Source organism: Loxodonta africana, chromosome 15 (genome assembly GCF_030014295.1).
Source record: "Loxodonta africana isolate mLoxAfr1 chromosome 15, mLoxAfr1.hap2, whole genome shotgun sequence".
Lineage (NCBI taxonomy): Eukaryota > Metazoa > Chordata > Mammalia > Proboscidea > Elephantidae > Loxodonta > Loxodonta africana.
In genome coordinates, this window is record NC_087356.1 from 1,501,177 (window position 1) to 1,522,430 (window position 21,254).

The following is a 21,254-nucleotide window of genomic DNA, read 5'->3' on the forward strand; positions in this document are numbered from 1 at the left end:
CTGAGTGTTTTATGCAATAGGCACAGAGGCAGTGGGGACAGGGCATGACTTTTGGAACGAAGAGACTCGATTGCCGAAACTGTGGCCCTGCAGATGCCTGCACTTGGCCTGGGCCTGTCACCTCCCCACTCGAAGCCTGTGTGGCGGGAAACGCCTACCCAAAAGTCTCTGTGAGTTAAAAGAGGTCCTGTGGGCACTCAGTAGGCACTCTGAGGCTGGCTCCCCTCCATCCTCCTGAGCCCAGGCAGGAGTGCCATTCATCCATCCACCCAGCAGGTATCTTCACTGCTTCGTGCCATGGGTGGAAAGCAGCAGCTATGGAGAACACATCTGCTCAACAAATAAAACCCCTTGGGAGAGTAAGGGCCTGGCATCCTCATCCATCAGCTGGGACGATGACCACCAACTTCCCTTGTGTTTCCGGTCAGGAAAAGAAAGGTCTGGAGCTCCCTCAGCCGGGCGGAGACATCTTAGGGAGCAAATGTACACTGTACGAGGCTGACATGAGCATTAAGACTGGACTTGGGAGGCTGTCGCTGGTCTGTAGGGAGCATGGCATTTGGCTAACGGTTGCCCACCTTGAGCGTGATCTTAATCAGCGCTTGCAGCTGCAGAGACACATGGCACTTAGGTTCAAGTTCGAGCTCCAGGACTCAGCAGCTGTGCTGTGGGGCTTTCCCTCAGCTCTCTCCTCTCTAGTCTCCCTCCCTATAGCACACAAAAGCTGGAGGGCCACTTCCTACCTTGTACTCACAGAGCAATCATGCTTTCTAGTTTCTACCTCACCTAGGGTTCTCAGCCTGCCCCAGGACATGTTATTCTTTCAACAGGAGCCCCGGACCCGCCCTAGTCTATTAGGTTGACCACCACATTCACACCCACTGTGTTGCTAGGAAGACTGAGGACATTGCAACAAGTTATTATTGGCTGAGGTTGAAGGTTTTTTGTTTTGTTTTTCTTTAGATTAAGAGACTTTTTTAAAAAAAGCAGTTTTAGATTTACAGAAAAATTGAACAAAAAGTTCAGAGAGTTCCCAAATCCTCCTTCTCCCTCACTCACGGTTCCTGCTATTACTAGCACCTTGCACTGGTGACATGGGTTCCTTACGATTGATAACCAGTATGGAAACACTGTTATCAACCAATGGCCTTAGTTTACCTCAGGGTTCACTTCCCTTGTTGTACAGTCCTGGGGGCTCTGACAAATGCATCCTGTCCGTGTCCACAGTTACAGCGCCATATAGAGAGTTTCACCACCCTAACAACGTCCTGAGCTCCACCTGCGCACCCAGGTTGTTTTTTCACGTCCTCCTGGAAATCAAAGTACGGTCTTGTTACAAATATGAACAACCTAAACCATCAGCAACTGTCCCAGGGCACCTGTTGTAAAATGAAGACAGACCCACCTCCACTGACCAATACTCTTTACCTTCAAACGGGGTCCTCCTATTTCCTCCTCTCGTCAGGTAAGGACCAGGCTGCAGTCCACACTGGCTTTGGGCAGATGTTGGCTGAGTACCTACCATGGCTGGATCCTCAGCTGGGTGGCAAGGATGTGCTGGGCAGACGGACAGACGGGAGGGGAGGAGGACGCCTTTCACAAGGCAGAATCTGGTCAGGAAGATGAACATCAAGCACAGGACTACAGATGAGATGAAGGACCTTTTTTTATTTTTAATTAGTATGTACTGGTAGAGGCACCCTGCTGCTAACTGAAAGGTTGGCAGTTCAAGCCCACCAGCCGCTCCGTGGGAGAAAGATATGGCAGTCTGCTTCCATAAAGATTACAGCACTGGAAACCCTGTGGGGCTGTTCTACTTTGTCCTACCGGGTCATTATGAGTCGCAATTGACTTGTCGGCAAAGGGTGTGGTTTATATTCTGGTAAAGAAATCCCCAAGCAGCTTTGGCTGGATTGGCTCAAGGGTTACCTCACCCACTGCAGGCTGCAGCTTTCGCTGGCAGCCTTGCTTTGATGCTTGTCCCCACCATGTCTCCTTGGGGAGAAGGAGATATCCTCCCAGGGGGCAGCTGGGGGTAACTAACATACTGTAAGATGCCCTGGTGGGTTTGCAGCCCTGGGGGCCGGGGAGAGGGGTGGTCCCTGACAACCCCACAGCCCATTGTGTCCATCACAGCTCACCGGCAAGAGAAGCTCGTACCCTGGGGATCTTAGGGTGGGGGACGGGGGGTGGGGGAGGATACAGGTCCTGACACACAAGGTCAGCAGCCGAGGGAGGCTCACAGAGGTGTGGGGAGATTTTCTCATTTCAAATGCCTGGTTCCTCTCCGTAAGTATCATAGTGGTCAGCTCGTGGGCAAGAAATTTTTCTTTGGAAAACTTGCCCTAGAATTTACAGACTCTTCCTTAGAGACCGGGGAGGAAAAAGAGATGTTTAGAGGGGAAAGGGTGAAGGCCCCACTCGAGAGACAGGGGAACACCCCGTCCTGCTAGCAGCAGCTGTGAGTGAAGCCAGGAGAGAAGTTGCTGGGGGGTCTGAGTGGAGGGCTGAAGGGCCATTTTCCTCTATGCATGACGGATCATGGGGGCAAATTTTAGGCTTCAGGGTTTGTAGGACTTTGAAAACTCGGAAGAAGTATTGAGGGTGCTAATTGTTTAAAAACAAAAGCAAAAAAGAATAAAGAAGTTCTGATCCAGGAAAAACAACAGGCAAAGGACATGGAGAGGAGAGACCATGCCACCGGCTGAGGTGGGAGGCCACCTCCTCTGAGAAGGAATAAATTCCTCCAGTGATGGCCGTTCTGTGCCCTGGATCCAACCAGCCCTGCCCCACCACCGCCACCACCAGCCTTCTTCCGGGCCTGGCAGCTGCAAAAAGGAGCCTCTGACAGCCAGGCCGACGCCCAGCCCCAGGACCCAGCAGACTGGTTCTGGGTGCATCCTTCCCAGGGTCGGGCTCCGAAGATGCAGGGAGAAGAGGCCCGTGGCCAGAGCGGGTCTCAGCGGCGTCCCTGAAGACCCCCAGCCGGCAGACCGGGGCAGGATTGGGGACCCGTCCACCGTGAGCCTGAACTTAGATGTCAGGCATTTTAAAGCGGCCCGAGGAAAGATGAAGAGACCCAAGTTAAGAACAGTTAAAGCAATGGCGAGCCGGGGCTGGCGAGTTGCCATGGAGGGAGGTTTCAGAGGGAAATCCTATGGGTCAGTTGTACTCTGTCCTATAGGGTCACTATGAGCCGGAATCAACTCGACCCGCAACGGGTTTGGTTTTGGTTGTTCGCGGTTTTCATTCTTAAGGGGTGGTGATCACCTGCGAAGCGTGCGAAACTTTCGAAGCACCTCGCTACAAAGGCTTTTTTCCTGCCCCCGCGGGAGGTGGGACACGGAAGTGGATAGGTCCCTCGCCCAGTTACGAACGCCCACAGCGCGAGCTCTGTGGGCTTCTGGGCGGTGCCCCGGGCTCTCCGACTGGATCCCCAGGGGCGCCCCTGCCAACTAGGTAGGGGAGGGGGCGGGCGGTGTCCGGGCTCCTCCCTCCTCTGCCCCCGGCTGCCGGGCTCTTAACCCGCGCGCGGGGGCGCCCAGGCCACTGGGCTCCGCAGAGCCAGCGAGCGGTCAGCGCGGAGCCGGAGCCCGAGCGGCGCGCGTCCTGTCCAGCGGCCGACGCCAGCACGCCGACATGGCCCCAGCAGCGGCGTCGGGGGGCAGCTCCCTGCCCAGCGGCTTCGCGGTCTTCACCACCTTCCCGGACCTGCTCTTCATCTTAGAGTTTGTGAGTGGTTCGCGCGCCCCGCGCCCCGATCGGGAAAGGGGCGGAATGGGGAGCGCCGGCAGCTCCCTCTGGGCACCACACACCCGGCTATCTATCGGAGCTGGATGCGCAGGCTGCGCTGGTCCCCGGGGCATCGGGATGAGGGGATGTTTAAAGGGGCTAGATCCGGACAGCCCGCTCCCTGAGTTGTTTGGCCACCTTCTAGACCCACGAGAATGAAGAAAACAGTCTGCGGGAGTTGAGTGGAAAGCCGAATTCGAAACACGGCGACGGGTCAGGGTTCATTTGTTGCGCGCTGGTTACCAAAGCCGCGCTCTGGAACCTGCTTTCCAGGTGGCCCGCAGAGCAGGTTCGTTTCCTCGCCTGGGTTTCCTCCTTGTTGGAGAGCAGCGTCCTAGCAGGGGCGTTCAGGTTTTTCCGGGAGATGGTCTCGTTTTTTAAAAAATCAGCAAAAGAAACCTGAGTATTACTTACCGAGCTTTGGAGACTGGGTGGGTGTCGGAGGAAGAGCTGAGTCCGGGTTTTTCTCTTCTGATCTTCTAAAGCTTCTAGCTAGTAAACATATCTGTGACAACTTTGATCTGGGAACGATCAAACAGAGGCTATTGTTTATTGCTCTGCAGCGGTTCTACCCCGTGTGTAGGGGGCAGGGGAGGTGTTGCCGAGGCTGGTGAGAGAAGGTCCCCTTGCCCTGGCTTACCCTGAGCCCTCAGAAGGCCTTGGCACCTGTGGTTTTCCCGACTGCGACAGAGCGGTAGAGCTGCCACCAGTGACTAAAGCGAAAGGCCACTGTGGCCCCTTGTGTGCGAAGGCTACCAGCCTTCTTCAGCCTTAGCTCCCTGGGAGTCACCAGCCCTTACCAGGTATGGTGGGGCTTTATTATTATGCTGCTGTGGTGCATTGCAGCCGCAGGGACACGTTTCCCTGTGCCCCAACCACAGAAGCGACAATGTGAAGACTTGATTGGGAATGAAAAAGTCAGAACCTGGTTGTTTAAAAACGGGACCCCAGCTCCTTGTCTGATTTATAGGCAGAAGGGTGTGAATGCTAAAGGGAGCAGAGGACTGGGCTGGCGTGCATCAGGTTTCCTCACCTGTGGAGCATTTCGGGAAGGAGAAAAGGGTTCTCCAGTAGCCATCGAACTCGTGGCCAGAGTTAAGCCCAAACTTAGGTCTGTCTAGAGTGACTTCAGATCCTGGGGAAAGCTAAAACCAGCAAAACCAAACCCACTGCCGTCCAGGTGGTTTGGACTCGTAGTGACCCTTTAGGACAGAGTAGAATTGCCACACAGGGTTTCCAGGGAACGGCTGGTGAATTTACTGCCAACCTTTTGGTTTGCAGCCAAGCTCTTAACCACTGGAGATAGCTGGAGTCAAGGAAATGACATGTAGAAGAAATCCAGGAAACCACTGCGCCTAGCCCCTCCATTTATAGATGGGGACACCCAGTGCAGAGTAGGCAAGGACTGGCCTAAAGCCAGCCAGCTTTCCAGCCAGGCACTCTGCCTCCCAGCCATGGTCCTTCCATGTTCAAGGCTGCCAGGTAAAACCTGGAATATGGCCAGCTGAGCGTGTTTGGGAAACCCTGGCAGCAGAGTGGTTAAGTGCTATGGCTGCTAACCAAAAGGATGGCAGTTCAAATCCACCAGGCCCTCCTTGGAAACCCTAGGGGACAGTTTTACTCTGTCCTATAGGGTCACTATGAGTCAGAATTAACTCAACAGCAACGGGTGTTTTTTTAATGGAGTGTGTTTGACACAAGCACTGGGGCAGAAGGAGGGACCCCTCCCCCCTCCACACTCACACACACACACACACACACACACACACACACACACGGCTGGCCCACATCCCTGAGCCCCGTAGCACCCACTGGAACATTCTTTTCCCTAGTGGCTCATTTTCTATCAGCTCTTAGCCTATGCTTGCCCATGGTTGGATGTCCACGGTCTGGGCATGACTAAAGGGGTGTTTCCTCAGAGCACGCTGCATTTAAAAAGACAGTTTCGTGACCCAGAGAGATCATGTAACGGGGCAGAGAGATTTTTAAGTAAAAAAGGTCTTCCTGGTGTCTCTCAGGTTGCCCTAAGCAGCAGCTTACCCTGCCTTTGTAGCTATTTGGGGAGCATGATAGCAAGAATTGTGGAGAGATGTGGTAGTGGGGCTTCGTGCTTTTGCAGAAAACTCTGGTGCTCCCTCCTCTTGCCCTGGGAGGAGCTGGGCTCAGGTTGCAGGCAGGTGTCCCGAGTCTGGCCTCAAAGAAGGAAGGCTTCCCAGCGATGCCTGCCTCCTGGCAGCACAGCTCAGGGGAAGGAGTGCTGCTGGGGGAGGAATAGCCCAGCTAGGCAGGGCGATCTGCGGGGGAGGGACAGCAGGGTCACACCTGCTATGGACTGAAATGTGTGTTACCTTGACTAGGCCATGATGCCCAGTATTGTGTGGTTGCCCACCATCGTCTCATCTGATGTGATTGTCTTATGTGTTGTAAATCCTACCTCTATGATGTTAATGAGGCAGGATTAGAAGCAGTTATATTAATGAGGCAAAACTCAAAGTACAGGATTAGGTTGTATTTTGAGTCAATATCTCTTGAGATAATATAAGAGAGAAGTGAGCAGAGAGACAGGAGGACTTCATGCCACCAAGAAAGCAGCGCCGGGAGCACAGCACGTCCTTTGGACCTGGGGTCCCTGCACAGAGACACTCCTAGACCAGAGGACAATTGATGACAAGGACCTTCTCCTCCAGAGCTGACAGAGAGAGAAAGCCATTCCCTGGAGCTGGCACCCTGAATTCAGACTTCTAGCCTCCTAGACTGTGACAGAATAAATTTTTCTTTGTTAAAGCTATCCACTTGTGGTATTTCTGTTATAGCAGCACTAGATGATTAAGACACCACCCAGTCCTCCAAGCGAAAGGGGAGGGGAGGCAGGAAATCTCAGAACCATGTATCCATGTAGTATTAGTTTTGTGACCTGAGACGGTAGAGGGTTCTTGTACAAGACACCCTTCCCGCTTGCTCAGAACGTCTCTCTCAGCTGTCTCAGAAGGTGTTTCACCTCTACCACTGCCCCCCCACCACTTCCCAAGAGGCCCTGGAGGTCTCACTGTCATCTCCGACTCTCTTCTCTAGATGGAGGTGGGCTTACAGGGTGCCTGGGAGGGATGAGAAAGCAGACACTAGCCCTATAAGTGTTTCTCTGCACGGTTGTATTAAAAAAAAAAAAACGCATGTGGTCTTGATGTGTGGGGGGGAAAAAAACTTTCTGTCAGGTCAGCTCTGACTCATGGTCAGCTCGTGTGTGTCAGGGTAGCACTGTGCTCCGTGGGGTCGTGTGTGTCAGGGTGGCACTGTGCTCCGTGGGGTCGTGTGTGTCAGGGTAGCACTGTGCTCCGTGGGGTTTCAGTGGCCGGTTTTCCAGAAGCAGACCACCAGGCCTTCCTTCCGCTCCTCCAACCTTTCGGTTAGCCGTGGTGCACATAAACCATTTGCACTACTCATTGGAACGGAGTGGAGAATTAAAGGACCCAAGGAGGTCCTGGCTACCCCCAAGAGGGCTTTAAAAAATCTATGAAATATTTCAAGTACTACAGAAAATCATATACAATACTTTTTTACAGGCCCCCACGTAACTACCACTCAGCCTGTCAAATCAACCTTTTGCTTTACCTGCTTTTATTATTCAGAATACAGGTGGCATCTAAGGTCCCTGTATATCCAACTATTATCCTATTCTCCCTCCATCGCCCGGGCACCCCTGGGCTGGCTGTGCTGGTCTTCACCCCCAAGCACAGTTTGCCCCTGACTGCACACATAACTGTCTGTGAACGACACACAACTTGGTTTTACATGCTTTTAACTTTATGAAAATAGATGAGACCAAAACCAAACCTGTTGCTGTCAAGTAGATTCGAACTCATAGAGCATAACTACCCTATAGGGTTTCCAAGGAGTGGCTGGTGGATTCAAATTGCCTTTTGGTTAGAAGTCATAGCTCTTAACCACAGCGCCACCAAGGCTCCTATGAAAATGGTATAAAATTGTATATATTCTTCTGCAGCTTGCTTTTCATGCAGTGTTATGTTTTGAGATTTTTACACGTTTATATAGTTTATTATATCAATGGACACTTTGGTTGTTTCTGATTTGCTGCTTTTTGCCATTGCAAGCCGCATTGCCAAGAACATTCTTTAACTGCCTCTTTATTTACATGTTGCCTCTTCTGGGAACGTGTAGAGGTTCTGGCTGGGTCATAGGATGTACACACCTCTGGCCTTCCCAGATGTTAGCACATGGCTGTCCAGTGAACACACCTCAGGAACAGATTTCCTGAGAAGCTGATGAGGCTTAAGTGCAGGACCCTCACTTGCTTGGGGCACATCAAAGATCCTACTTAATTTTATATTCTTTCGTAAAGAAAGTCCCCCAAATTGCATAAGCTTCAGGCTAAACCTGAACACCCCAACTCTCATAGTAGCATGTGAAACCCTCATTGTTCCTCATTCTCACCAACTTGCTTGCATCAGACTTTCTGACTTTCTGCTCGTCTGATGGGTGTGAAATGCTTGATTGATTTTTAAATCTGTAGTCCAGGGAGTTGACGATTACTCACAGTTAAGATCCCTGTGCCTGGTCTCCCAACAGCCTGGGAGGTGCAGATGTCAACCCCGTGACCTCACCCTCAAGGCCAGCAGGGTGGAGTTCCACTACACTCCCCAGGCAGGGCGCTGCCCACTGGTGCAGGAAGGGGCAGTAACTCAGGGTGGGGCACGGCAGCCTTACCCTGGCTTAGCACCCCAACCCCAGAGCCCCTGACTTCTGAAAGCCACAGGCTCCTTGCAGGAAGTAGAAGGCAAGCCCAATCCAGGTGGTATGACCCCACCTCCCTGAGCACCCCCAGAGCTGCAGAGGCTTTGCTGCTGTTTCAGGCAATGGGCTCACAGGTGCACCGTTATACAAACCAGGGTGAAAGGCCCAGTGCTCCCCTCCCCAACAGCTCAGCCCAGGGCTTTACTTCTGGCCTGTCCCCACCCAGCAGGGGATTTTCGTTTTGGAGCCGAAGCTTTCCTGTCCACTTCTTCCTCCCTTCTGAGCCCGTTGGCTTCACAGCACCTGGGTCGCCAGTCATGGAGTGTGACGCCAGCACGGGTGCCCTGTCTCAGCTCTGGCCGAGGCCCCAAGAGGCAACTTGTTCCAGAAAGTGCCTGGAGAGACCCCCCTTTTTCAGGACTTGCCTGGAAAGTGCCTGGAGAGACCTCGCTTTTTCAGGACTTGCCCGGAAAGTGCCTGGAGAGACCCCGCTTTTTCAGGACTTGCCTGAAAAGTGCCTGAAGACTGGTTATAAGATCACTAACCCAGCTTCCTCCTCCCCAGACTGTACAACAGGTGGAGCTGCTGAAAGAACTGCCAGGAATTAAGAGAGAATTTTTTCTTCGGGAAGAGTGTGCCACCCACATTTCCACGGCAAGGGCACCTCAGCAGCTGGGGAGACGTGGAGGAATGGGGTCTCACTCTCTAGACTTCGGACAGAGAACCAGCGCTTGCAGAGTGGGCGTTTTGTGGTGGGGCAAGTGGAGAGCCATCGAGAATGGGTTTGGAGTTTCAGTTCTTACAGTGAAAGGAGCATAAACACCAGCTGACTCCAATCGTGGCAACCCCGTGTGTGTCCCAGTAGAACTGTGCTCCATAGGGTTTTCAGTGGCTGATGTTTTTCAAAAGTAGATCTCCAGGCCTTTCTTCTGAGTTGCCTCTGGGTGGACTCGAACTTCCAACCTTTCTGATAGCAGCCCAACACATTGACCATTTGCACCCCCCAGAGACTTCAGTGAGACCATTTCTGTGATTGAAAGTGACCAGGGACTTTTTATTATTTGAAAGTGACCAGAGAAGTCCTGGAACTTGCCCTAGATTTTCACTGGGAGTATAGCGGGGACTGAGAGACGGACAGGCGGGAGCAGGGAGCCAGGTGCCTGAGGTTCTCACTGTTCAAGGCTTGGACTTTTCTTTGCTGCCCCAGCCAGGCCTCTCTTGCGGTCTCCGACGAGTGGGGGCTGACCCTACTTGGCCAGCACAGGACAGTGGCCGAGTTCGGCCTTCCCTGGCCCCGTCCACTGACCCCTGCCTCTGCCTCCCTTTCTCCGTCACTGTTTGAAATGTGTGGATACTGCCAAGGCTTTCTCATTTCCTCATCTCCGAAGGAAGGGAAAGAGTTATAGGTAGATGTCCCTCAGGATCTTGTTAGCCAGATTTGAGAAGTGGCTTTTCTGGTTTTTTGAGAAGTACTGTTCCCTGGAAACTGTGAAGCATGATACTGGGGGCTCAGGTCAGCCCTGCACAACCAAGGTCCAAGGAAGAGGGCTGCTTTTCCGCTTCTCACCAGTCCCTGTTCCCTTCACGGGAAACAGGATGCTGCCAGGAGGCTCTGCAGGCATCCGCTCTGCCCGCCCGGGGCTTGGCCGAATGCTTTCAGGATAGGGTAGGAAGACTGAGGATGGTGCTGCAGGGAGGGGCAGGTGCAGGGCAGAGTGGACAGGGACAAAGGCTGACAGTCTGCACCTACACCACGGCAGGCCAGCCAACCAGCGGGAGTGCACTGGGCCGCAGGCACTGGTGTGGAAGAGAGGCCAGGAAGACAGGGCTGCCAGTCCTTCTGAGGCCGGTTCTGCACAGCCTCAGGGATGGCTTGGATTTGATCTGGGCCCGGGACACATGTCCCGAGGGAAGGGTCCCCTGAGGCCTGTGTTGATATGGATAGAGCCAGCCAGTCTTGACCTAGATGGGGGCTGGGGGCTGTCTCCTAATGGATTCAGCACTGAGTCCCTTGCTCCCTTGCAGGAGGGTCTGGTTAAACTCCACCCCCAGACACAAGCCCTCCTGGGGCCTCCTCCCAAGCCCTCAAGTATCAAGCCCTGGACATGGTGCTTTGGGCCAAGGTATCCAAGAAGGAACTGATAAGATACCCCCCAGGAGGCATTGTCTTCTGGTGCTATGGGGTGTGAGAGCTCTGGGCGGGAGGCGCCCCTCGTCCTCCGGGCACTGATGCCTGGATGAGCCTGGGCCAGCTCCTCTCACCCGCTTCAGACCTGGATGAGCCTGGGCCAGCTCCTCTCACCCACTTCAGACCTAGATGAGCATGGGCCAGCTCTTCGCACCCGCTTCAGACCTGGATGAGCATGGGCCGGCTCCTCTCACCCACTTCAGACCGTTCCAGAAACACCGCCTTCAGGACAGGCGACATGGGCAGGTCCTGGTGTTGTCTGACTGTGGGGGCTCTGAATTGCCTTCTGCGTTTTGGCGGAAAGGTTTTCGTCCTGCGTAGACCCTGCCTGGGCACCCACAGCGTGGTTAACTCCAGGGTCGTGTGCTGGCAGTGATTCTCTGCCACACTCAGCTCCAGGCGCTCTGCACTAACAGCTAACCCACAAAAAAAAAAAAAAACCCCACAGTGGGCGAAAAAACCCAGTGTGGAATCAGCTTAATGCACCAAGGCCCTGGGTTCGGAGAAAGATGTGTAGGAGCTAAAGGAAAGCTTCAGCCACTCTCCATAACGCACTGATAAACCCAGGCAGTGGGAAGAGAGGGCCCAGGGGCAACATGGCCAGTCTCAGCTGACCTGAGATGCCAGACCAGAGCCTCCACCCTGTTAGAGCACAGGGAGACTGAGAGAGGAGTGGGTGGAGAGACGAGGGTGCGGAGAAGGTCCAGTGAAACACGCAGGTCTGACGATGGAGGTAGCCCCGGAGAGGGCAGGGGGCCTGGGATTTAAGGGGTGGGCACTCCAGGAAAAGGGCAGTGTGGGGGGACAGAGGTGAAGCTGACATCCTTTGACCTGTAGCAGGGGTGCTGTTGGGGACCCTGGAATGCAGGCCTGGGTGCACAGAGGAGGGCGACATGCATGCACCTATGTCCTGGTTTTTTCTTGTCTTTTGGACTTATATAGCACAAACCTTGGTATTAATTTCTTCTGAAAGAACAGAGTCTGCTGAGACTGGCTGTCCAGGGCGGAGGGGCAGGAGGGAAAGCCTGCTTCCTGTGGCCGTCTCCCCCTGTTGTTCTCTCCTGGTCAGTGCCCACGGGCAGCTGGGAGCCAGGGTGCAGGCTGATGGGTTATTCCCTTCTTCCCTCTGGGTTATATTGTCACGGGCTGGTGGCCTCTCCTGCCACTTCCAAAGCCGACCGTAGACTCGAGGGAGATTTCATGGCAAGCTGTCAGTGGGACACCTCGGGAACGATGCCACACACTATAGGCTCTGGCCAGGACTCCACAGCCAGCCTGGCAGAGCTGGCCACCCACCAGCTGTGGTGATGTAGGCAGACAACTGCCCCTCTCTGTTTCTGCATCAATAAAACAGGGATATAATAGTAGCTACCTTGAGGTTACTGTGGGGACTTAGGAGCCCTGGTGGCACAGTAGTTAAGCATTCAGCTGCTAAGGAAAGGTTGGCTCTTAGAACCCACCAGCTGCTCCTATAAAGATTTCAGCCATGGAAACCCTATGGGGCAGTTCTACTTGGTCCTATATGGTCACTATGAGTTGGAATGGACTCGACTGCATACGACATCAACAATGTACACAAAGCTCTCTAACAATGCCACACACGAGGCTGCCGCTCAGTAGCCATCAGATGCAGTTCTCGTTGATTTACTAATAACCAGACACCTGCTCTGAAGCCACTGGCTGGTCTGTGCTAATGGGGCGCCCCCGCAGGAGGGGCCACCGGGCGGACCCCTCACCACCTTTGCCCTACATGCCCTTCTGTACCACCTGTGGGGTAGGTGTTGGAAGTAGGGTGTGGGTGAGATGTGGGGGGCGGGCAGGCTGTTGAGGGCACACTGGACTGTCCCTGGGGTCACCAAGTGATGCACCTCCAGGGCCTGCCGTTCTCAGACACCACCCTCCACAGGGACTTCCTGATGGCCCTCCTCTCACCAAGGAGGGGCGGCTGAGGGGCACAGGTGGGGTGTTTCCTCTCCTGGGCGCAGGCCCAGGCCAGCCTGAGGGCCGCATCTTGCTTCCTGAGCCTCTCTCTGGTCCTGCCCTGCCAGCCAGGTACCAGGACGGGTGGGGCCATCCCTCGTGAATTCTGAGTGCCGCATGAATTGCTCTATCTGCCTGGAGGCCTAGAAGCCAGTTACCACGGGCATGGGAGTAGACCTTTCCAAAGTGACTTGTCATTGGTGTCAACGGAAGGGCATGGGATCAGGGCGGGGACAGCTTTCGCACGGGGTGTGCCCCCACCACACCCAGCCACCTTCTCGCCCTGGCTGCTCTGTGATGCGTCAGGCACTGTTGGTGCTTCTCACAGGACTGAGGGGGTCTTGCAGCAAGGGGGAGTCCCTGGGTGGTGCAAATGGTAAACAATCTCAGCCGCTGCCCGAAAGGTTGAAGGCTCGAGTCCACCCAGAGGCACCTGGGAAGAAAGGCCTGGTGGTCTACGTCTGAAAAATCAGCCACGGAAAACCCTGTGCAGCACAGCTCTACTCTGACACACCTGGGGTCCCCCGGAGTCGGAATCGACCCCACAGCGACTGGTGGGCTGGTGGGCTGGTTGGTGTCTTATGACTGTTTCCAAGGCCCCACTCCTCTCTATTGACGGCGGGGAAGCGTGGGGACGGCGCCTTTGGTGGAGGTGGGGTGGTGGGACGGTGGGGGTTAAGTCCTCTCCCCATCAGACCCAAGCTTAGCCATCATCTCGCCCCGACAGCACCCCTTCCCCGGCCTCGGCACAGTTATGCAGGCCCTTGCTTGTCGTCTGACCCCTGCCACGTCCTTGGCACAGGCTGGCTACTCTGAAACAGCTGTTCTCAGCAAGTGGGCACGCATCGGTGGGAGGAGGACTAGGGTCTTATTTATACCTTTTTTTTTTTAACGTCTACCAATCACAAGATGAGTCCTTGAGACAGAGGGTGAAACTGATGTTCTCATGTGTGGGCAACTGTTCCCAAGGGATACCCCCGGGACCCTGGAGGGGGCTGCTGGCTCCTTGTGGGTGGTTTCTTTGGCCGTTTGCAGGTATACAACCTGTTTTGTTTGTTTGCAAACCACATTACTGACCTTGGTGGCTCCTATCATTGCCTTCTGTTTTTCTTGTCCTGAAGCCACTCCTGTTTGGTCTAGTTTCACAGATTTTGTCTTTTACAGGTGGCTTGCCTGGCATTTTTCACGGAACCTCCTGTTTCTGTTTATCCTGCTGGGTTAAGCCACTGGGCAAAGGTGTGGTAGGTAAAAATTTTCCATCCGAATGGGGGCATGCCTGGCTGAAAGCCCTGAGTTCTGTGAATCTGAGAGTTTTCGTTCATTCAAGAAGCAGTGACTGGCCTCTGCCTAGTTCAGGGAGATGAGTATTAAGTCAGTGATCACTTAGTCATGCTGGTGGTGAGCCCTGTAGGGCAGAGGTATAGAGGGTGCTATGGAAGATGGGCCTCCCTGAGACTGAGGGCGGGTGGGATTCCAGGCCTGAACAGGGAGGGACAGACAGCCACAGAATGAGGACACAGCAGGGCGTGCTAGAAGGTGGGAGTGGGCCGGCAGGTGCCCAAGGTGGCCTCGTCCATGTTCTCTTGGCACTGTAAACTCCGGACCTGAACTGAGCCCCTAGCTCTTTGAATCCCAAATCTTTATCTCCCTCTTCACAAACAGACAGATTCCCTGAGTCCTGGTCTTGCCAAAGCTCTGCAGATTAGATAAAGGGACAGTGTCTACGCCTCTCTTGGGAGCATGATGGCATGAGGGGTCACTCTGGAAGGAAGGAGCCAGATGTCTATGTGGGGTCAGGAGGGCAGAGCCACTGGTGTAGGTAAACAGGCAAGTGGTCTTCCCTTTGGGAGCAGCCCCAGAAGCCAGACTCCCAAAAAGCTACCTTCTCAGTGGGCAGAGCGGGAGGGGATCCCCACACAGAAAATCTGTTGACCTCCCAGACACCTCCCCACTGAGTCAAGTAGTAAAGCCCATGCAAATTACCAGGCTCTGTGCACATCCAGGGCAGAGATCTTAGCTGACCACCCTTGCTGGGGGCCCCGGTTTTTTTCAGCTGTGCCTCAACCTGCTCTTGGAGAACCCAGAGCTTCTCAGTGGAGTCTGGTGGCTGGACTGAAGAGCGGGGAGAGGAAGGGAGAGACAGGTTCTCTTTGTTAGTCTGAGTCTTTGAATAAAGTCTGTCTCCGAGGACTGTACCTGCCCTGCAGCTGACTGTGGCCACTCTCAGTGATGAACGAATGAATGAATGAGTGAGCAAAGGAAGCACTCCTCTGACTAGCTGGGAGCTGAGTTCCTCAGTACGAGGAAGGTGAGGCTTATACAAGAACCCGAGAAGCTGCTGTAAGTTGGGGTATATTTGCTTCCTGCCATCTCTGCCTCTCGGACCTCTTTTCTGAAGGGAAGAGCTGGGGGCAGATAGGACCCTGGGGAAGGTTTCAGTGTCATTGCTCTTCGGTCTTTTCCTCTGGCCTCGTCTCTGTGCACATTCTCCTCCCCTGCAGCTTGTGTCTTGTGAGTGCACCTTGGCTGCATTTCCCTCCTCTGCTGTATCTCACAAGGAGCCCTGGTGGCGCAGTGGTTAAGTGCTCGGCTGCTAACCAAAAGATCAGCAGTTCAAACCCACCAGCCACTCCGTGAGAGAAAGACGGGGCAGTCTGCTTCCGTAAAGATTTAAGCCTGGGAAACCCTGTGAGGCGGTTCTGCTTTGTTCTGTGGAGTCGCTAGGAGCCGGAGTCGGCTTGGTGGCAATGGGTTTGGTTTTGGGTTTTGCAGTAACTCACACACACACACAGAGGAAAACGCCCCCATCCTTTGTCTAACTCACAGACAGCTGAGTTTCTACAGTCAACAAAACCTTGCTGCTGCTAGCTGCCGCGGAGTCAGGGCCTGACTCATGGTGACCCCATGTAGGACAGAGTGAAACGCAGCCCAGCCCTGTGCCAGCCTCACGATGCGTTGCAGAGCAGACCATTGTGACCCATGGGCTTTCCCACAGGGTTTTCACTGGCTGATTTTCAGAAGCAGATCGTCAGGCCTTTCTTCCTAGTCCACTTTAGTCTGAAAGCCCTGCTGAAACCTGCTCGGCCTCCCAGCAGCACATAAGCGCCCCCTGCAGGACGGAGGATGTCTGCACATGAGGTGCATTGGCAGGGAATCGAACCCAGGTCTCCCGCATGGAAGGCGAGAATTCAACCACTGAATCACCACCGCCCCACCCACAAAACCTTAGAGCTGTGCAAAGACTGCTGACCTTCTTTTGAGCACATAGTTGTTGTGCCGGTCAGATTACCTACCCAAAATGAAACGTCCTCCTGGCATTGAAATAACCCTTGCCCACTAGAACAGTCCGGTGATTGTACTGCCCGCAAGAACACACAAGACTTGGAGCCCGGCAGCTGGGACAAGTCCACAGTGCAGCCCGGCTGGCATGGCCGTCTTTTCTTGTCCTTCCCAGTGAAGCAACGTTTACTCAATGACCAAAGCGGAGGATGACTTAGTTAGCAGTGGGTGCACAGCCCGTGTTCTGTGGCCAGTTCCCTTGGCTTCTCCAGAAGTCGAGGTACAGACTTCTGTTCACGTGCGTCTTCAGGGGAGCAGGCTACAGCTCACGCTTCAGGGGAATTCTAAGGCTGGGCTCCGAGGGGTTTACATCTTGACGTTCTTTGGAAGATTCGCCGCTTATCTGGACCCCCCCCCCCATTTTAATGACTCCCAGAAAAATATCCAGACAATCTGAGCAAACTCCTCCGTTTACTGCCTACCGCAATTCTGTGGCAGAAACACTGTGGGATTGTGAGCGCAGAGCACTTTAGCTTTCAGGCACACGAGCGTGGAAACTCTGTGAATCCCAAGAATGTGTCAGAGAATTCCTTTTTCTCCTTTTTATAACCCAGGCTCATTGTTTGAAGGAGGGCTTTTTCATAGTTTTATGTCCTTTGCGTTTCCTTCTGCAAAGGCACACAGATTTTATCTACTTTCTATTCTGAGAGATCATAGTTTTTTCTCTTTCCGATGTTTGTGAAGTTATTTTCTAACTCTGGGTTCCAACAAGATTTGGCTTGAAATCTCAGCTCTGCTGGACTGAATTTAGAACGTTGCACTCTGATTCCTGCTCATGCTGATGGGTGGTTTCCAGTAGTGAAATACCCAGGTGGGGAGGGGCCTCAGATCACCCAGCTCAAACCCCCAGCCCCCCTTCACAGACAGCGAGGCTGTGTCCCAGCGTATAGAGGACCACCAAGGATGAGCTACTCCCACGTTCAAGACAAAACAGGGGTGGAAGCTTGAGAAAAGCAAACTCTAGGCTGACACTTGGCACCGAGAGGCCAGGGCAGGAGCTGGAGAGGAGCTCTGGAGACCAGGCCGGGCACTGGGGACAGCAGCCATCAGAAAATCATCCACAGGCTTATGTTATGAAAACAAACGCGTTACGAGGCCTTTGGCAAAGCGCCTGGGGTGTCTGTTTCTTGTCCTACAATTCTGCTTCCATCCAGTTGAGTCAGACTCTGGGCATGAGACCTGGGCATTGATGCCTTTTCAAAGGTGTCTCTGCTGATTCTAACGTGGAGTCAGGGTTGAGGACCGCAGAGCCTTAGCCCAAGCCCTGTCCGTGTTTTCCAGCTTAGCATCTGGGGCCCAGAGCCAGAATTCAGCCCAGCCCAGGTGTGCTGAGCCCTTGGACCACCCAACTTGGGGTCCTTTGTCTGAAGCCACCTTTTTCTGCTCCGCCACCTCTGTGGTGACAGCCTGCCCCGGCCGTGGGCAGGTGCAGGGTGAGAAGTCTGGCTTGCTGACAGAAATGAGTGGAAACTGGGGACCGTGCCTTCACTTAGGTGAACGATGTTTTCTAAATATCACCTCTGAGCATTTGCTGCCTCAGCTGGGGGCACCTAGAGTTTTCTTTACAAAGGGAAATGCTTGAACCCTCACCTACCCTCTTGCTCTTGACAAATATTTGTCTAGTGTGGTCCTGCAGCCAGGACAGGGTAGATTGCTCACTGCCCAGGAACCCTTATCGCTTGGGTGTGGTTCTGTTTGCCCTCTGTACACTTAGTAGGTGGAGTGGGCTGGACCTGCCGTGGTTCCATGATTCATGCTGACAGAACTTTCCACAGAGCGGGCTCGGGCGGGCCTTCGTGGCCAAGCCGTCAGCTGTCAGTCCTGTCTCGGGGCTGACGCTCCCCTTAGCCCCATCTCTGCCATTCCCTGCCCCCACTTTTTGTAGGCCTCCCCAGCCTTCCAGGACCCCACAGTTGTTTGGCTTATGTATACCCTTTCCGCCTCCAGGAAAGCCACTCCTGACCCTTCGACCAGGCTAGCGAGTCACACCTACCTCTCCCTTGAAGCCTGGATTAAGGCTGTGCCCAGTCCAGGCTGCTTTGCTGGCTCCGAGCTGGTTATCATCCTGCACTGTAATTGGCTGCTTGACTATCTGTTCCCCCAGGAAGCTGACCTCCTGGGTGAGACTGCCCCCAGTAGTTGGGTGATGTAGGAGCCCTCAGCCAGTCCTGGAAAGCCCACAGTGTGGGGAGGTACCTGTAATTGCCAGACAGAGAGACTGAATACCTTGTTATGGATTGTATTGTATTCCCCCAAAATATGTGTGTAAATCCTAACCCCATACCTGTGGATGTAATCCCATTAGTGTGTAAGATTTTCTTTGTTATGTTAATGAAGCCACGTTAGTGTAGGGTGTGTTTTAAGCCAATCACTTTTGAGATATAAAAGGACAAATTAGGGAAGGAAGCCCGAATGAGATAAAGACAGATGCCATGTGGAGATCTCTAGTTGCCGTCCAGTGAATTCCGACTCATAGTGACCCTATGGAACAGAGTAGAATTGCCCCATAGGGTTTCCAAAACTGTAATATTTTCAGAAGCAGACTGCCACATCTTTCTCCTGCAGAGCAGCTGGTGGGTTCAAAACGCTGATCTTTCGATTAGTTGCCGAGCACTTAACCACTGTACCACCAGGGCTCCTTAAAAAGAACACTAGAGAAGCTGAAACAAGGATTTTCCCCCAGAGCAGACAGAGAGAGCCTTCCCCTAGAGCTGATGCCCTGAATTTGGACTTCTAGCCTCCTGAACTGTGAGAAAATAAATTTCTGTTTGTTAAAGGCACTTACCTACGTGTGGTATTTCTGTTACAGCAGCACTAGGTAACTAAGATACCTTCATCCAGCAATGCAGTGGAAAATCTCCTCGGGGCTCACAGCCCACAGATGCTGTGGGAGACAGGTGCCCACAGGTGAGCTAGCAAAGCCGAGAGGAGCCTCTGCTCAAGCTCAGGTCTCACAGATCCCAACCTGCTCTGCCCCGACATTCTCCCAACAGCCCATGGCTGCTCCATGGAGAAGTCTGCAAGGAAGGAGCATGACTCAGTGGCAAAACTGGGACATGAAGCCATTTCTGTTTCCAGGGCACTGCTCCCAGGAGGAGAATCTCTCCTCTGCTCAGCATTGTGCCATCTCACAGTTGTTCTGCACCCACCCTCCCAGTGGTTCACCTGTGACTTTCTCCCTGCAGTATCTGCTGCCTGGGTACCTCCTAGGCAGAGCTGTGAGTGGTACATGGAAGGCCCACTGTCCATCTTCTGGGATGAAGATCTTCTGTTTTTAATTATTTCATCTTTGCTGAGGAGATTAACATGATGCATAGCTTAAAATATGTTTCTGGATCAGTTGAGGAAATGGAATACATGTCTAATCACCTCCATGATCTTCCTTTGCCATGAGGCCAGAAGAGCTGCATGGTGCCTGGCTACCATTTACTGAACATTTAGATCAAGGAGTCTATGGAAGAATACTGATCAAAAGGGAGGTAATGAGGAACAGACTTCTCAAGAAATCCAGGTTTTCTGGAGCCATGGAGGTCAGATAACCCCTGAAACTATTAACCAGAAGAAATCTTTAAACCTTGGGCTGAAACTATCCCTTGAAGTCATCTTTAAACCAAATAATAGTTCAGCTTAATTAGAAAAGAATGTCTGCATTAAGCATTATACTGTTTTAAAGAATTGTGTGTATGTCATCAAATTGACAACAGCAACTCAAAAGGATAGATGAGAAGCTTAGGAGAGTAGTGAGTTTGTGTTAATGGTGGTGAAATAGTTTGGAAAGGGCTGTTGAGAAAGTTTGCACAACTTGAAGAATGTAACCAGTGTCACTGAATTGCACAAGTAGAAACTGTTCAAATGGCGTATGTTTTGTGTGTGTATTTCCACCTGGGTATGTTTCTGGGACAAGGGGGTAGTAGCATCTTTCCTGTGAGAATGTCCCTGGAAACAGATTTCCACAGCTCTTTCCAACTTGGAGGCTCCTGAGAGATGAGGCGCGCTCTCCCAGTGTCCCCCAGTGGTGGGGCTAGAATGGGCCGTGGGGGAGGGGATGGGAGCCTGTGGTAGTAGAACTCATTTGTAAAATCCCCTTGAGACAGAATTTCTCACCTTGAAAACATAGGGTGAGTTAAGTAGGCCAGTCACAGAATTTCATATATTATATGATTCCATTCCTTTGAAAGCCCAGAATAGACAAATCTATAATGGGTGGTGCCCATCACACATGATGATATAATGGGTGGTGCCCATCACACATGGTGACTGCGCTCCCTGCCAAAATGCAGCCGTCGAAGGCCCTGCGGAGCACAGTTCCACCTTGGCACGCACGGGTTTGCCCTGAGCTGGAATCCACTTGACACTGGATGGCAACTGGTTTGGTTTATAGAGACAGAAAGTAGATTAGAGGTTGCCTGGCGGGGTGGGGTGGGGGCGCGGGGGCAGGAAAGGTGGGGAGTGACTGGGGTAATAGCTCAAGAGTACAGGGTTTCTTTCTGAGGTGATAAAAATGTTCTAAAAATGGCCTGTGGTGATGATTGCTTAATCACTAGAAGCCATTGAATAGTGTACCTTAAATGGGCGAATTGTGTGGTATGTGAATTATATCTCAATAAAACTATTTAAAAAAGAGAGAGTTTCTCCCCACCAGCTCACTATGAAACCTCCCACTACAGAGAAACCATGCAAAGAAAGAAACTCGGCATAATTTTTAAGAGAATCATTTGCAAATTGGTGCACCCAGAGATAGGGTGGGGTCCAGTGGTCTGCTGAGCGGACAGGAGCTTGGGTTGAGCATAGGGTGGGCTTTGTTATTGTGAACAGCTATGAACAGGCGTTCTTACCACAGACTCCAGGAATCTGCAGGAAACTGTGTATGTATGTGTGTGTGTGTGTGTGTGTGTGTGTGTGGTGTGTGCAGGGGCAGATTAACCAGTCAGCAAGATATGTACCAGTTTACAGTAAGCCAGGCACGCGTGGGCTTCACCGTGTGAAATTGCGTACTGCAGATTAGTAAGTAAGCACAATTAAGCCCGTGTGTACCTCAGGGCCCTGGTGGTGAGGTGGTTAAGAGCTGGGCTGCTAAACAAAAGGTCAGCAGTTTAAATCCAGCAGCTGCTCTTTGAAACGCCATGGGGCAGTTCTCCTCCGTCCTATAGGGTCACTGTGAGTCAGAACCAACTCAACAGCAGCGGGTTTTTCGGGTGTGTTACTT

At 52.9% G+C, this 21,254-nt stretch overlaps 1 protein-coding gene across 2 annotated transcripts in view; it reads left to right on the forward strand.

The window, feature by feature from the left end:
• Window positions 1-3,436: 3,436 nt before the first annotated feature.
• The window catches only part of MAL (mal, T cell differentiation protein), a 29,446-nt gene continuing 11,628 nt past the window's right edge, over window positions 3,437-21,254 (forward strand). Inside the window, exons 1-2 of one of the 2 annotated variants that reach the window (XM_023541069.2) lie at window positions 3,437-3,732; window positions 3,938-4,081. In XM_023541069.2, coding sequence (XP_023396837.2) covers window positions 3,640-3,732; window positions 3,938-4,081 — 237 coding nt within the window. In that variant the 5' untranslated portion in view covers window positions 3,437-3,639. The remainder of the gene's footprint in view (window positions 3,733-3,937; window positions 4,082-21,254) is intronic. The other variant, XM_003421991.3, reaches the window with a different exon arrangement.